Source organism: Microtus ochrogaster, linkage group LG1, assembly GCF_000317375.1.
Source record: "Microtus ochrogaster isolate Prairie Vole_2 linkage group LG1, MicOch1.0, whole genome shotgun sequence".
Classification (NCBI taxonomy): Eukaryota; Metazoa; Chordata; class Mammalia; order Rodentia; family Cricetidae; genus Microtus; species Microtus ochrogaster.
The window spans coordinates 43,472,462-43,485,682 of NC_022027.1; the positions used below are offsets into that span (position 1 = coordinate 43,472,462).

At 37.2% G+C, this 13,221-nt stretch overlaps 1 protein-coding gene across 6 annotated transcripts in view; it reads right to left on the reverse strand.

Annotated features, from left to right (window-relative positions):
* The window catches only part of Ankrd17 (ankyrin repeat domain 17), a 152,953-nt gene that overhangs the window by 80,164 nt on the left and 59,568 nt on the right, over positions 1-13,221 (reverse strand). For all 6 annotated transcript variants that reach the window (XM_026785104.1, XM_026785099.1, XM_026785102.1 and 3 more), the window contains exons 2-6: positions 9,341-9,494; positions 5,278-5,434; positions 3,831-3,978; positions 3,465-3,612; positions 283-516 (exon numbers count right to left, since the gene is read on the reverse strand). In XM_026785104.1, the coding sequence (XP_026640905.1) occupies positions 283-516; positions 3,465-3,612; positions 3,831-3,978; positions 5,278-5,434; positions 9,341-9,494 (841 nt within the window). The remainder of the gene's footprint in view (positions 1-282; positions 517-3,464; positions 3,613-3,830; positions 3,979-5,277; positions 5,435-9,340; positions 9,495-13,221) is intronic.

The following is a 13,221-nucleotide window of genomic DNA, read 5'->3' on the forward strand; positions in this document are numbered from 1 at the left end:
GGGGGGGGGGGGGGGGGGCCCGACTCATGGGGGGAAAAGAGAGGCAGGGAGGGGAGCAGAGAAAAATGTAGAGCTCAATAAATATCAATTTTAAAAAAAAGTTTTCAAACTTCATTGTGCCCTGCACTAAGTTTATGTGCCTGAATTGTCTGGGGATAAAATAATCCATCTTTGATCTTGTTCTTCTTTCCACCATATCTAAAATAAAACATTTAACAAGTTATATAGCATAAAAAATTGATCTCAATTTCATCATTTTATTTAAAAAGATTTATACTATACCTTTATAACAAGCTAATGTAAGGGCACTCTCTTTAAATTCATTGGAATGCGTATTGATGCCAGCTCCATTTTCTAGCAGCAGTCTGGCTACTTCCACGTGTCCAGCACTTCCAGCTTCCATAAGAGGAGTATGACCATTTTCGTTATGGTCCTCAATACTAGCACCGGATTCCAAGAGCACCTTTACAACATCTACATAGCCTCCGGCACAAGCGTAAGTAAGGGCTGTGTTGCCTGTTTAGGTAAGAAAACAATGAAGACGTGAGCATCACTCACATACACACAAACACAAATGCTTGTGCATCTCAGCCCAGTAAGATGCATAAATGGACATACCACCAAGCCAGACAACCTGAGTCTGATCCCCAGGACCCAGATGAAGCAAGACGCCCTTTGATTTCCCCACGTGCACCATGGCACATATGTGCATGCACACACATGAATGAAAATAAATGTTAAAGGTTTAAAAGTATCAAATTTACATTTACAAAGCTGAAATAAAAAACTGTACCCATAATAAATACTTAGACACATATAATTGCATTATTTAATTGTACTTTCTCTTTCTGAAATAAAACTTCCTGTCCTCCCGTTCTACTTAAAAACAGTATCTTAATATGCCTAGTGGTATGGGTTATAATTTCAACTATTAGAAGGCTAAAGCAAAAGGATGAGAAATTCAAGACTAGCCTGTGCTACAGAATGAATCTAAGGAGAATCTAGATAGCTCCATAAGAGCCTGACTTCAAATACAAAGTAAAAGGTCTATCTAGGAACTTAGCTCATTTGGGAGACGCTTGCCTAGCATGTTAAAGATTCTGGGGTCAATCCCTTGTACTGACAAACAACAAAACCAAATACATGTCAGATTACATGTCAGAAAAACAAGACACATTTATCAAGACTAGAGAATTAAGATTTGACAGGGAAGTTTCACCACAGATGTATCAAAAAGAAGAAATCTCTTGGAGTCCCAGCCCTAGACAAAGCAACTACTGACTGCTAATATGTGAAGATTCAGCATTTCCCAGAGAGGAGTACCTTAATTATCTAACAAGTGATCAGCCCTAAAATCACATACACACAACCCACACTAAAAGAACTCAGTAGGCCATATTTATATATTCATGTGCACATATTTAACAATAAATAGTAAAAGAGGCTGTCAATTTGAGAGGGAGTAACAAGGTGGGGGGACAACATAAAATGGAGGGACATCAGGGGGTTTGGAAGGGAAAAGAGGCAATGGAGGGAAGACAGAGATCACGGAAATAAAGTATTTATACTTTAATTAAAAAAAAAAAAACCTTTGGAGAACTGTAAATGAGCTGTACAATTTCTTCCTGAAACCTTTTCTTTCTCAAATGAGAAAAAAGTTAAAGTTAACTTTTATACAAAAACTGTTTCATAAAAAAAACAAAAAAAACTGTTTCATAAGGCATTATTTGTAATAAATGTCAACAGACATCATACCCAAAACCTACCATATGTGTGTGTGTGTGTGTGTGTGTGTGTGTGTGTGTGTATATATATATATACATATACAAATAAAACACCTATATACTAAATGACCAATGTTGCCGGGCGGTGGTGGCGCACGCCTTTAATCCCAGCACTCCACTCGGGAAGCAGAGGCAGGCAGATCTCTCGGAGTTCGAGACCAGCCAGGTCTACAAGAGCTAGTTCCAGGACAGGCTCCGAAACCACAGAGAAACCCTGTCTCGAAAAACCACAAGATAGATAGATAGATAGATAGATAGATAGATAGATAGATAGATAGATAGATAGATAGATAGATAGATAGATAGATAGATAGATAGATAAATGACCAATGTCAAATAATTTTTAAAAGATTCACTGTTTTGGTTTTGGAACATATTATGTAGTTCTAGGTGACCTCAATATATAGCAAGACTGACTCAGCCTCCCCCATGCAAGAATTGCAGGTATGAACCAAGACGATAGGCACAAGGATTCCTTCTCAGTGATTAATAACTTCCCATCAAAAAGAAAAAGAAAGAAAGCCCAACTTGGTAAATGAAAATAAAATTTTAAACTTCTTTTAAAAACACAACTAAATTTGATTTTAAACTGAAAAAAACTCACAAAATACAATTTCATACAACACTAGACCCAGTTTTGACCCTACCTTAGAAAAAGAAAGTAGTTTAGGCTAAAGTAACTGCCCATTGCACATGTTTTCATAATTCTTTTTCCTGAGCAGCAATTTAGCAAACTAGAGGGTCATGGTCTAACCCTTGCTGCCCATCCCATTCTCCCCACATCTTGCATTAATAGTAAAAAGGAAGCCAGAGTTTGAGAAGGATAGGCCATACTTCTCCACACCTACAGAGCAATCTTTCGAACTGAGTGCTTAATATACTTTAAAAGAAGCTAAGAGTGTCTAATAAAGCCAACAGGACACATTTCTTTCAATATTATTTTAAACCTCAAAGAGACTTAGGCAAAAATGTAGCATATAAGTGTTGTGAAATATTATTTTAAGATGTGCAACATTTGTTTATGCTGTGGAGCATGCACTCATTCATTCATTCATTCATTCATTCATTTATTTTTGGTTTTTCGAGAGGGTTTCTCTGTGGCTTTGGAACCTGTCCTGGAACTAGCTCTGTAGACCAGGCTGGTCTCGCTTATTTTAATGATGAAAAGATGTGTTGCATTCTCTTATGTTGCATTTGTTTAACTCTGTGAAGCTGTGTTACTTTGCCTATTTAAAACACATGATTGGTCTAATGAAGAGCTGCTTGGCCAGTAGCTGAGCAGAGAAAGGATAGGCAGGGATGGCAGGCAGAAAGAATAAATAGGAGGTATCTGGGAAAGGAGACAAAGGAGCCAGAAAAGGTGGGGGTAGCCTGGAGCTACACAACCAGCCACGTTGTAAGAAGTAAAGAAAGGTATACAGAAACAGGGAAACATAAAAGGCCAGAGGCAAAAGCAGATGATATAGCTTAAGAAAACTTGGTTAGAAACAAGCCAAGCTAAGGCCGGGCATTCATATAATAAGCCTCTGTATGTGTTTTTTGGAAGCTGGGTGGCAGGCCTACAAAGAACAAAAAGTCAAGAATAAAAACAATCAACTACGCTTAAAAATACTTTCATGAGATACAATCATTAAAAGTGATGCTATTAGCTAATGAAACTGAAAAAGAAGTATGCATGACCTGTTGAAGACTGGGCATTGACATCAGCTTTATGAGCTAGCAGCAACTTCACGATTTTGACATGGCCTCCATTAGCAGCAGCCATTAAAGGTGTAATGTCTCCTTTGATTCCCCTGTCTTCCACATTTGCATGCATTGCCAACAAAACCTTGACAAAGAAAAAAGTTTATACAAGTTATATTAAGAAGGTATCCTGAAAGTTTAATATTTCTATAATGCCTGCCTACTCATAAGATCCCTAAGAATCAAAACCTACTAGCTGTATGCAACAAGACTGTGCTATAATTAGCTTAACAGGAAAAACAGTTTACTTTTCTCCTAATAAAAGACAGGCCTATTTTAAAGGCTTATTTTCCTAATACAGACCTGTGCAAGCTCATAGTATCCAGCAGAACAAGCTAAACAAAGGAGGCTCTCCCCTTCCTCGGTGTGTTCATTTACACTTCGACCTTCAATGAGTAATTTCCGCACAGCGTTCACATCTCCTTCTGAACAGGCCTCTGCCAAACTGCGGCTGTGACAAGAAGAAGAGCATCATCTCAGGGGATGACATAAAAAATCTGCATGATATAAGTATTCTAATGTCATTCTAAATTAAAATTAATCAGTATTCTAAAATGTTTTCAGTGATGTACAGTCTAATTCACAGTAAAAAGTGAAATCATATAGCATAAAAATTTAAACAAACACAATATACTAAGTTTTTGTTCAACTGCTAGAAATTTTATGACATTAATAAAATATAAAATGGGTAAGATATCTACAAATTATGAAAGCCTACTGAGTTTTTCCACCAAGTAAAAGAATATCAGACACAAGATGGGAGCATGTAATGTTAATAACTGAGTACCTGGGAAAATATTCACTCATCCACTCACCTCGGGTGTCAGTCCTCCCTTTCTCTTGTAGAGACAAAGCGTTGTTTACAGCTAAAAGTCGGAAGAGGGCCCTTGACCTGAGAATTCTCATCTCCACTTCCTGACTCATGCTCACATCCTCATCCTTACTCAGCAAGAACCTTACCCCCTGGACCACCTCCCCACATAGCTTATGTTCAATAAGAGGTAGAAAAAAGAAGTTGGAAAGAACTGAAAATTCTAACATAGTAATGACATTTCTTCAGATGCTCTGTTCCCACTCCAGGCTTTATGTATGAAATATGATGTTCATTACACAGCACTAGGAAGCATTAAAATATTACTTATAATATGTTGAATCCTTACTAATACTAAAACCAGGCATACAAGAAACTGACAGACAAAAACTAAGTCTCTTGGCCTAACATTCATTGGAAACAAGAGTTATATTTTAAAACTTCAGAAAACAAAAACCTCGCCTTCTAAACTACACACATGAACTGAAAAAAATACAATTGATACAATAGCATTTACTTCTTTAAATACATAAGAGAAGCAACAAAGGTTTTTTTTCTAAGTTTTAAGTTTTTTAATGTGTATGTTTCTGTGTGTCTCCACGTCACTTGTGTGGAGGTGTCAGCACCCATTATGGTGCCTTGGAGAAGAGCAGCGAGCTGTCTGGACAAAGAGCTACCACTCCTGTACTCAACGGCTGTCAGTACTGGTCAAGAAGACAGTAGTGTTCACTTCACTTTGAGTTTGATTAAGCTATTTTCAAATCTTCTAGTTTGCTTATATAACTGGCACTAAGAAAATTACAACTTAAAAGGTTCTTTTATTATGAGAGAAAGGTATTGTGGCTATAGCATCAAGCACAAAAAATGCTGGATAAATATTAAATACGTTCCTTCTTAGAAAAATCATTTTTAAACAGATCACAACACAAAAGCACTCACTTGTCCGACTGCCCTGCATTTGCTGTGCTTTCAGCTCTCATTCGCGTAAGTGCAGCAGCAGCTTCATCCAACGCACAGCTGACAGACGATGTCAACCTCCGGAGCACTTCAGGGTCTGCAAAGGCTTTACCATCAGCAGTGGATAATTTGCCTATTCCTATTATATTATTTTCACACCAATGTGGAAATACACAAAAGAAAAACAAAGCAAAACTCAGGTTACTAAAATCCTGCACGTTAAAATAATCTTCATATACTATAATGGACATATCTGGCTATAATCATTGGTAAACAACTTTCCTTGAACCTAAAAAGCTTATCCATGCTTTAGTTCCTGGACACATGATCTGACACACTACGGTCAGATGTGGGTCTTTAGCCTATGCTGGGACAGACAGAAGTCTCTGAGACAACTGTCATGTCTTTAGAGAAAAGAACCTATGTTCAGAGGATGTTGAGCTGTAAGTACTGAGTCATGAATTAGTCACTTTTTCCACCACATGCAGAAAAACTCCCAAAAATTAAGTCAATATACAGCAAAACAGAAAAAAAATTCTAGAAAAGGAATTTTTGACTCACTGATGCCACAAGTGCCAGCAATATCACTCTATTTTTTGGTAAATGTCTATTTTTACTTCAAGAAAATGGAATAATAGAGACTGCATTAAAAAAAACCTACATATAGCTACCTCTTAAAAACTTACTACAGATACTTACCACATATACTCAGAATCATCTAAAATTATTTAGGATAACGAAAGAAATACAAAAAGTAAAAATAGTCAACATCTGAATAAACATAATTGTTACTTTTCCAGATATTCTTAAGAAAGCAAGCTTACCATTAATAGTCATTATTATTTTATTTCAAATTACCAATCTACATCACCCGAGACGCTTACTAAAAACCTAGGTGCTGTGAACATGGAAAGATGGCTCGGTGACTAAGAGCACTTGCTGCTTTTCCAGGACAGAATTTTGTACCCACATCAGGCACTTCACAAACACCTGTAACTCCAGCTCTCGGGGATGATATCCTCTTCTGACCTCTATCCTTGAACTCATGTGCAAACACACACACATACACATTTAGTATCTCAAGTCCAAAGATATGCTGGTATCATGTTAAAAGTCAAATTGTGATTGGAAATCTATTGTGGTACAATTGAAATCAATTTCATGGATTTCCAAATGAGAATTGGCCACAATTAATTTCTCAAGCTATTACCAACTCTATAAAAAATTCTAGTCAGAATCTCCAAGAGCAAGCAAGAAAGACCAAACAAACTAGCAGGGAATAATCATTTCTCAAAATTGAACTTCTCATAGATCCTAAGTTCTGTTCTTTTGGTTTTCAGACCTGGATCTTTACTTTGCAGTTTGGCCTCAGCCACTCGAATGCTAGAGACTGCTGGGACTGTACTACCACGCATGCCCACAAAGGTAATTTTAGTGGATAACCAGGATGCAACAAAAATATTAATAAACAAAATCAACTAATGGTAGATTATGGTGGTCTTATGTCAAGCAGCAATAACCAAAACTAGAAAGAGAAAAGTGTAGCCAGATTATTCTTTCCAACTTCACACATTTAATCAGTTGAACACAACACTTAACATAGAGAACACATTACAACAACTAGGTATGATTTTTAAAGATAAGGGTAAATCATTTTTTCTCCCTTTCCTCTTAGAACTTAATAAAACTAAGCAGAACACAACAGGAATTCCATCCTTAATAAAACTAAAATACATCTTTAAATCTAAGGTACTGTAAATCTAAGGGAAGGTAAGTAGAATACACTAAGTAGAAACACAGCCATCAAAGAGAAGCAAGGTGATCATAAACTAAAGAATTAGAGATTCAGAAACAAGTGTAAGGTTTTGGTCATGAAAATGGGACACTAACTAGACCTAATCAATTAGATACAAGTCTCCATGTATTCTCCAAAAACAAACTGGACAGGACCTCAATTAGGCAACAAGGATGGGGGAGGCAGAGAGGAGGAGCAATGAATGGTGAAAAGGTGAGCACCCCCAGGCTGCCCCCAGGCTGCCAACTCAATCCTTAGCCTCCTTTTTACTCCCAAGCAACAGAGTGTCGGCAGCCAGGCTTGTTATTCAGAAGACTAAAACTTGTGGACATGTCTGTCAAGAAATCCCAATATGTAGGTAATTCCAAAGAAATGAAAAGTTCTGTGTGCAATTATAGGTAGGAAAACTACTGAAATAATCATCCTCTATTATTCTTTGGTTGATTTATTTATTTTCATGTGTCTAAGTGTTTGACTACAAGGCACATGAATCGAGCAAATGCATGATTACAAGAAGTCAGAAAATGGGTCAGAAGTCAACAGTGGCTGTGAGTCACCACTTAGGTGCAGGAACTAAACCCTGGTAATTTTCTAGAGCAACAAGTGACTCCATTTCTACAGACTCTATTTTATGAAACTCTTAAGACTACACACATGATAAAATTTACTGCCATCATAAAGTGACATGGTATCTATCAAACAGATTATCCTGCTGGGTCCTGACTGATCAGAATTTCATGAAAAGCAGTGAGAATTCTTTGCCTGGAGATAACAAAGATAGGGAAATGAAGAAATAGAAAGGTTTCTATGTGCCCTTACTGGCTTACAGATGGAAAGGAGCTGTGCGTCAAGGAATGTGAAATTGAGTGCCCAAAAAAGATGAAGCCGTCAGAGGGACAACAACAGGGAAGAGATTTCTTCTCCCAGTAGCAACAAGATTAGAAGTAAACCTTCCCAAACAGCAGACAGGTACAAACTTCACAAGGTTGATTTCAGTCTGTAAGATCTTAAGGCAAAAGAATTCAGCCACACTATGTTCTAGTGTCTGATCCACAAATTACTAGGTATTGAGTATTGTTTCTTGTTGCTGTATAAAAATTGATACAATGCAATAGGAAACCAGCAAATAAGTCACACTGAAATATATCAGTTGGCAAAAGAGATGTGCACACTTTTTGAATAAACTTTTTATGTCATTGCTACTGGCCATAAACAGAACTCAGGGATCACGAAAATAAAAGACAATTTCATAATATGAAAAGACAACCCAAGGGAATAAAATAATTTTCAAATGCCATCAAGTTCTGGAAAAGACTAGGACCTAGTAGTGCAGAAAAGGAAAATAATTACAGCTGCAGTATCAAACTTCAACTGAAACATCCAATGGCAGAAGACAACAGGTCAGTAATTTCAAAATCTGCAGAAAATTATTTTTTAAACTAAACTTCAATGCATAAACTATTAATCACCAACACAGCAAGACATTTTCACATGAGAGCTCAGGGGATTTTGCCCTTCAGAAGCAAATGAGGAAAAACAAAGCAAACAAACAAACAAAAGCCTCACACATTTTACACATCTCTGTTGAGAATGATATTCTAGGGCCAGAAGGATGGCTCAATAGTTGCAAAACCTAGACATTAGGAAAGAACTGATCAATTCTGAACACAGACAGGATATTTAGTCATTAAAAGTAAATTTCTACAATTTTTTTTCCTTTGACTGACTTTTTTGGCTGCATTTTTAAGGGAATCCTTGAATACATATGGATCAGAAAGGCTATGATGAAGTCTATATCTACATTTAAAGACATGGGGATGTCAAAAGAGTAGAAAAGAATAAAAGTGACATGAGATTATCCATGTACTGATGCTTATTCAAGTTGAAAAGACAGCTTGTATTATACACTGGCGATTTCAATGCAATCAATTCCTATCAAAAAGTTGCTGCAAACTGCAACTCAGTACTAAACCACTGGTGCTAGGGTAGAAAAGGACTGGGCTACGGCAAGCCTCTTGGGCTATAATATTCCATTAATATATAACCTAGTTTCATGTGTATTAGGTATTAAACATATCAAACATTCATTCATTAGCAATAAATTCACTCAGCAGCACTGCAATTAAACTATTTTTCAGAGACTCTTACCTGATGTGTTTTTTCTAACAAATAAAGAAGCATACGTTTATAGTAGCAACAGATGTGTACAGATAACAAAGAAGACATGACTATCAAGAGCACAAGACATACCTGCAGCTTCTAGTAAAGCTTCCAGTCTAGCCTGTGTCTCTGGATCTACTGTCCTGAGGTCTGCACCATCAGCAGTGCCTGATAACAGTAACTTGGAAGCTGTTTCCAGCATTGGATTCTCCAAATCATCCTGGTCCAAAATGAAAGACTCCACCTGGAAAACAAATACAGAAAAAGAAGTAAGGAAAGAAGGGAGGAGGACAAAAACAAATTAAGATCCAGAGGGGGGAAATTACATTTAATATAACTACCAATGATAAGTACGATAGTAATACTAAATAAATTCAAACACCCAAAGCCCATTGTTTAAAGTAAAGAAAATTAAAAGTTGAAGGTATTAAGAACTCATTATTCAAATGCAATCATTTTATTTACTGAAATCATATGCATTCCTTAATGTGTGCATAAGATAGGCCTGAGCTTATGAACATAAATCCTGGATACTTCCCTGTACCAACTCTTTAGATAGTCATTTTAAACACTTGACTTTCTGTAGCCTTTGCACTTCGAATTTTAAAATTATACTTTATGCTTTAAATTTTAACTTTTTCATTACAACAAAAACTGTCAATTAAACTGGGTGGTTCATTTTAATCACTCTTAATGATGTTTTCAAAACTCCAAGTTTAATAAGCACTTTTTTATTTTGCCAGTTTACTCTGTAGCAAAAAGCAGCATGTCATGAAAATAAACAGCTAAATATTCTTAGATCTCAAAAATTGGTGAAAAGGGCTGGAGAGATGGCTCAGTGGTTAAGAGCATTGCCTGCTCTTCCAAAGGTCCCGAGTTCAATTTCCGGCAACCACATGGCGGCTCACAACCATCTGTAATGAGATCTGGTGCCCTCTTCTGGCCTGCAGACATACACACAGACAGGATATTGTATGCATAATAAATAAATAAATATTTAAAAAAAATTGGTGAAAAGAGAGTTGGAGAGGTAACTCAGCAGTTAAAACCATATACTGTTCTTGCGGAGACTCCAAGTTTAGTTCCAATGCCTAAGCTGGAGGATTTACAAACACCTACAAAACCATACCCATGTGCACATATCCACATATATAGACACAAACCTATAATTTCAAGAGATAATAAACCTTTAAAAAATTAGTGAAAAGTGAGATCTGAAGTATTTTCTTTTTTAACTACAAATATACAGCAATAAACAACACTTGTTTACTTTGGTGCTACAATCTTCAGAACAAAAACATTAACACTACTATTTTTATACTACCAGTGAAAATGTCAACACATTAGAAACAACAAATAACATCTTAGTGTTATGAGGACAATAATTTTGACCTCCTGATACCTTAAAATGATATCCTAGACCCCGAAAGTTTACAGAATATATGTTTAGATAAACTCACTATAATTAAACCAGAGTGAAATGAAACAAATTTAAAAAGAAAGAAATACACCCACTATACCTCATTTTGTTGTTGATTTGAGAGTTTGGTTATGCTGCTCAGTCTGGACTCAAGATATTATACTGAGAAGTAATGGGAACCTAGGCAGACAAGACCACACCCAGCAAAAATCTTAAGGTGCTTCTTTCTACATGGCAATACAAAACCTACATTAAAAAACTGAAGTAGCCGGGCGGTGGTGGCGCACGCCTTTAATCCCAGCACTCGGGAGGCAGAGGCAGGTGGATCTCTGTGAGTTCGAGGCCAGCCTGGTCTACAAGAGCCAATGCCAGGACAGGCTCCAAAGCCACAAAGAAACCCTGTCTCGGAAAAACTAAAAAAATCTGAAGTAATGGGGAGCTAGAGAGATAGCTTAGTAAGTTAAGTACACTAGGTGCTCTTCAGAGAACCTGAGTTTGATTCCCAGTGTCCACAAAGTTGCTTACAAACACAGTTCTTGGGGGATCTGACATCTCCTAGCCTATGCAGGCATCAGGCATACAAGGTGGTCCATAGACATAGGCAAAACATTCATACACATAAATAAAGAACACACACGCCATAAAATATAAATTAAGAACACACACACAAATAGATAATATAAAGCACAACATGCTCAAGTCTAGTATCTAAAAGCACCAAAATAAGAAAAGCAGTGAATTAGAAAAGTATTTTAACAATGACAGTGACATTTTTTCCACCTTCAAAAGTCACCACTTTAAAATGAAAGTGGGTATATGGGCCTGAGTACTGGTACTCTTGGAGGTCTAAGGCATCAGACCCCTTTGTGCTGTAATTACAGGCAGCCTTAAACAGCCTGATAAGGGTGCTTGGAATAGAACTTAAGTCATCTGCAGGAACAAGGGGACGGGGGCTCACTTAACCACTGAGTCATTTTCCCACCCCCCCCCCAATTCCTTTCAGAGATAAGGTCTCATTGTATATATAGTCCAGGCTACCTTGGAACTCACAGTGTAGACTAGGCTGTCCTTGAACTCAGAGATCCACCTACCTCTGTTTGCACTACCACACCCAGTTTACCACTGCCATTTTTAATCAACACAGTATTAAATTATGCTTTATTTTTGTTTTCACATGCAGAAGTTTATCACACCATACATGAGTGACCGACAGAAAAGTTTCAGTTCATTTCTCCTTCCAGCTTATAGATCCCAAGGATCAAACTCGGGTCACTGGATTGGTAGCAAGCATCTTTATCTGCTGGAACCATCTATCTCAACAGCCCATAAATGACACTTCTAATATTTCAAAGACAATGAAGACAGAACACTCTGAAATTAAATTCTAAAGATTTTAAATTCAAACAAATGTTAAAATGCCATGGTTATACAATTTCTTTTTTTCTTTTTTTGATTGTCTTTAAAATAAGGTTTCTCTGTGTAGCCATGGCTGTCCTGAAGCTCCCTCTGTAAACAGGCTGGCCTCAAATTCAGAAGAGATCCACCTATCTCTGCCTACTGAGGGCTAAGATTACAATTCCATTCTTAAAGGCAGCACCAAGAGTATGCTAAAGCATGACCAACAGTCTAAGTAAGTGCTGGAGTTAAAGGAAGTTAGTGGGTAAAGCATAACTTCTACTTTATGAAGTGCACTTTTGGGTGTGGCAGGGTTCAAAGCATCTTTGCATTCTGAAGAAAAGGTGTGCCCAAAGAATGACAAAATAGTATCTGTTGAAACACCTATAACAACTTAAATGAGAGAAGTTAAAATATATAAATATGAACAAGTGAAATGAATACATAAATAACTAAATATGTTAAGCTACCTTTAGAAAGTAAAAAGATCCAATTCAATGGCAAAAATGACAGGTGCCAAATCTCTCAAAAAAGTAGTCAAAGAAGAAAAGAAGAATTTTGGCCAAAATAACTACTTTGTTTAGGATGAGAGAGGAAAATACAATGTGGCACTGGAAGATACAGTTCCAGTCTGATGGACAAGACCAGAGGCAGGAAGTTGCTGGGAGGAGGTTTATGTTACAATGTATTATTACTAAGCCTAGTTAGTCTAAATTTACTAGAATAAATATACTTGAGAAAAAAAATAGCAGTGCAAGGCCTATGAGATGTTAAGTAAAGGTATTTGCAGCCAAGCCTACAGACTGGAGTTCCATTACCAAAACCCTGCATGTTGGGAGGAGAGAAGAAACTCCCACAAGCTGTCCTCTGACCACAAGATGTTCATCACGACACATTCCCCACCTCTGTATCAGTAATTTATTGCATGTATGGTATGTGTGTTCACATACAGTTTCTATGCTCTTAGAAAATAAACTTTGTTTAACTTACACATACAACCAACAAATATGTAATCTATGCTCAGGAATCAAGAAACTTTTGGAGGGCCGGGTGGTGGTGGCGCACGCCTTTAACTCGGGAGGCAGAGGCAGGCGGATCTCTGTAAGTTCGAGGCCAGCCTGGTCTACAAAGGGAGTTCCAGGACAGGCTCCAAAGC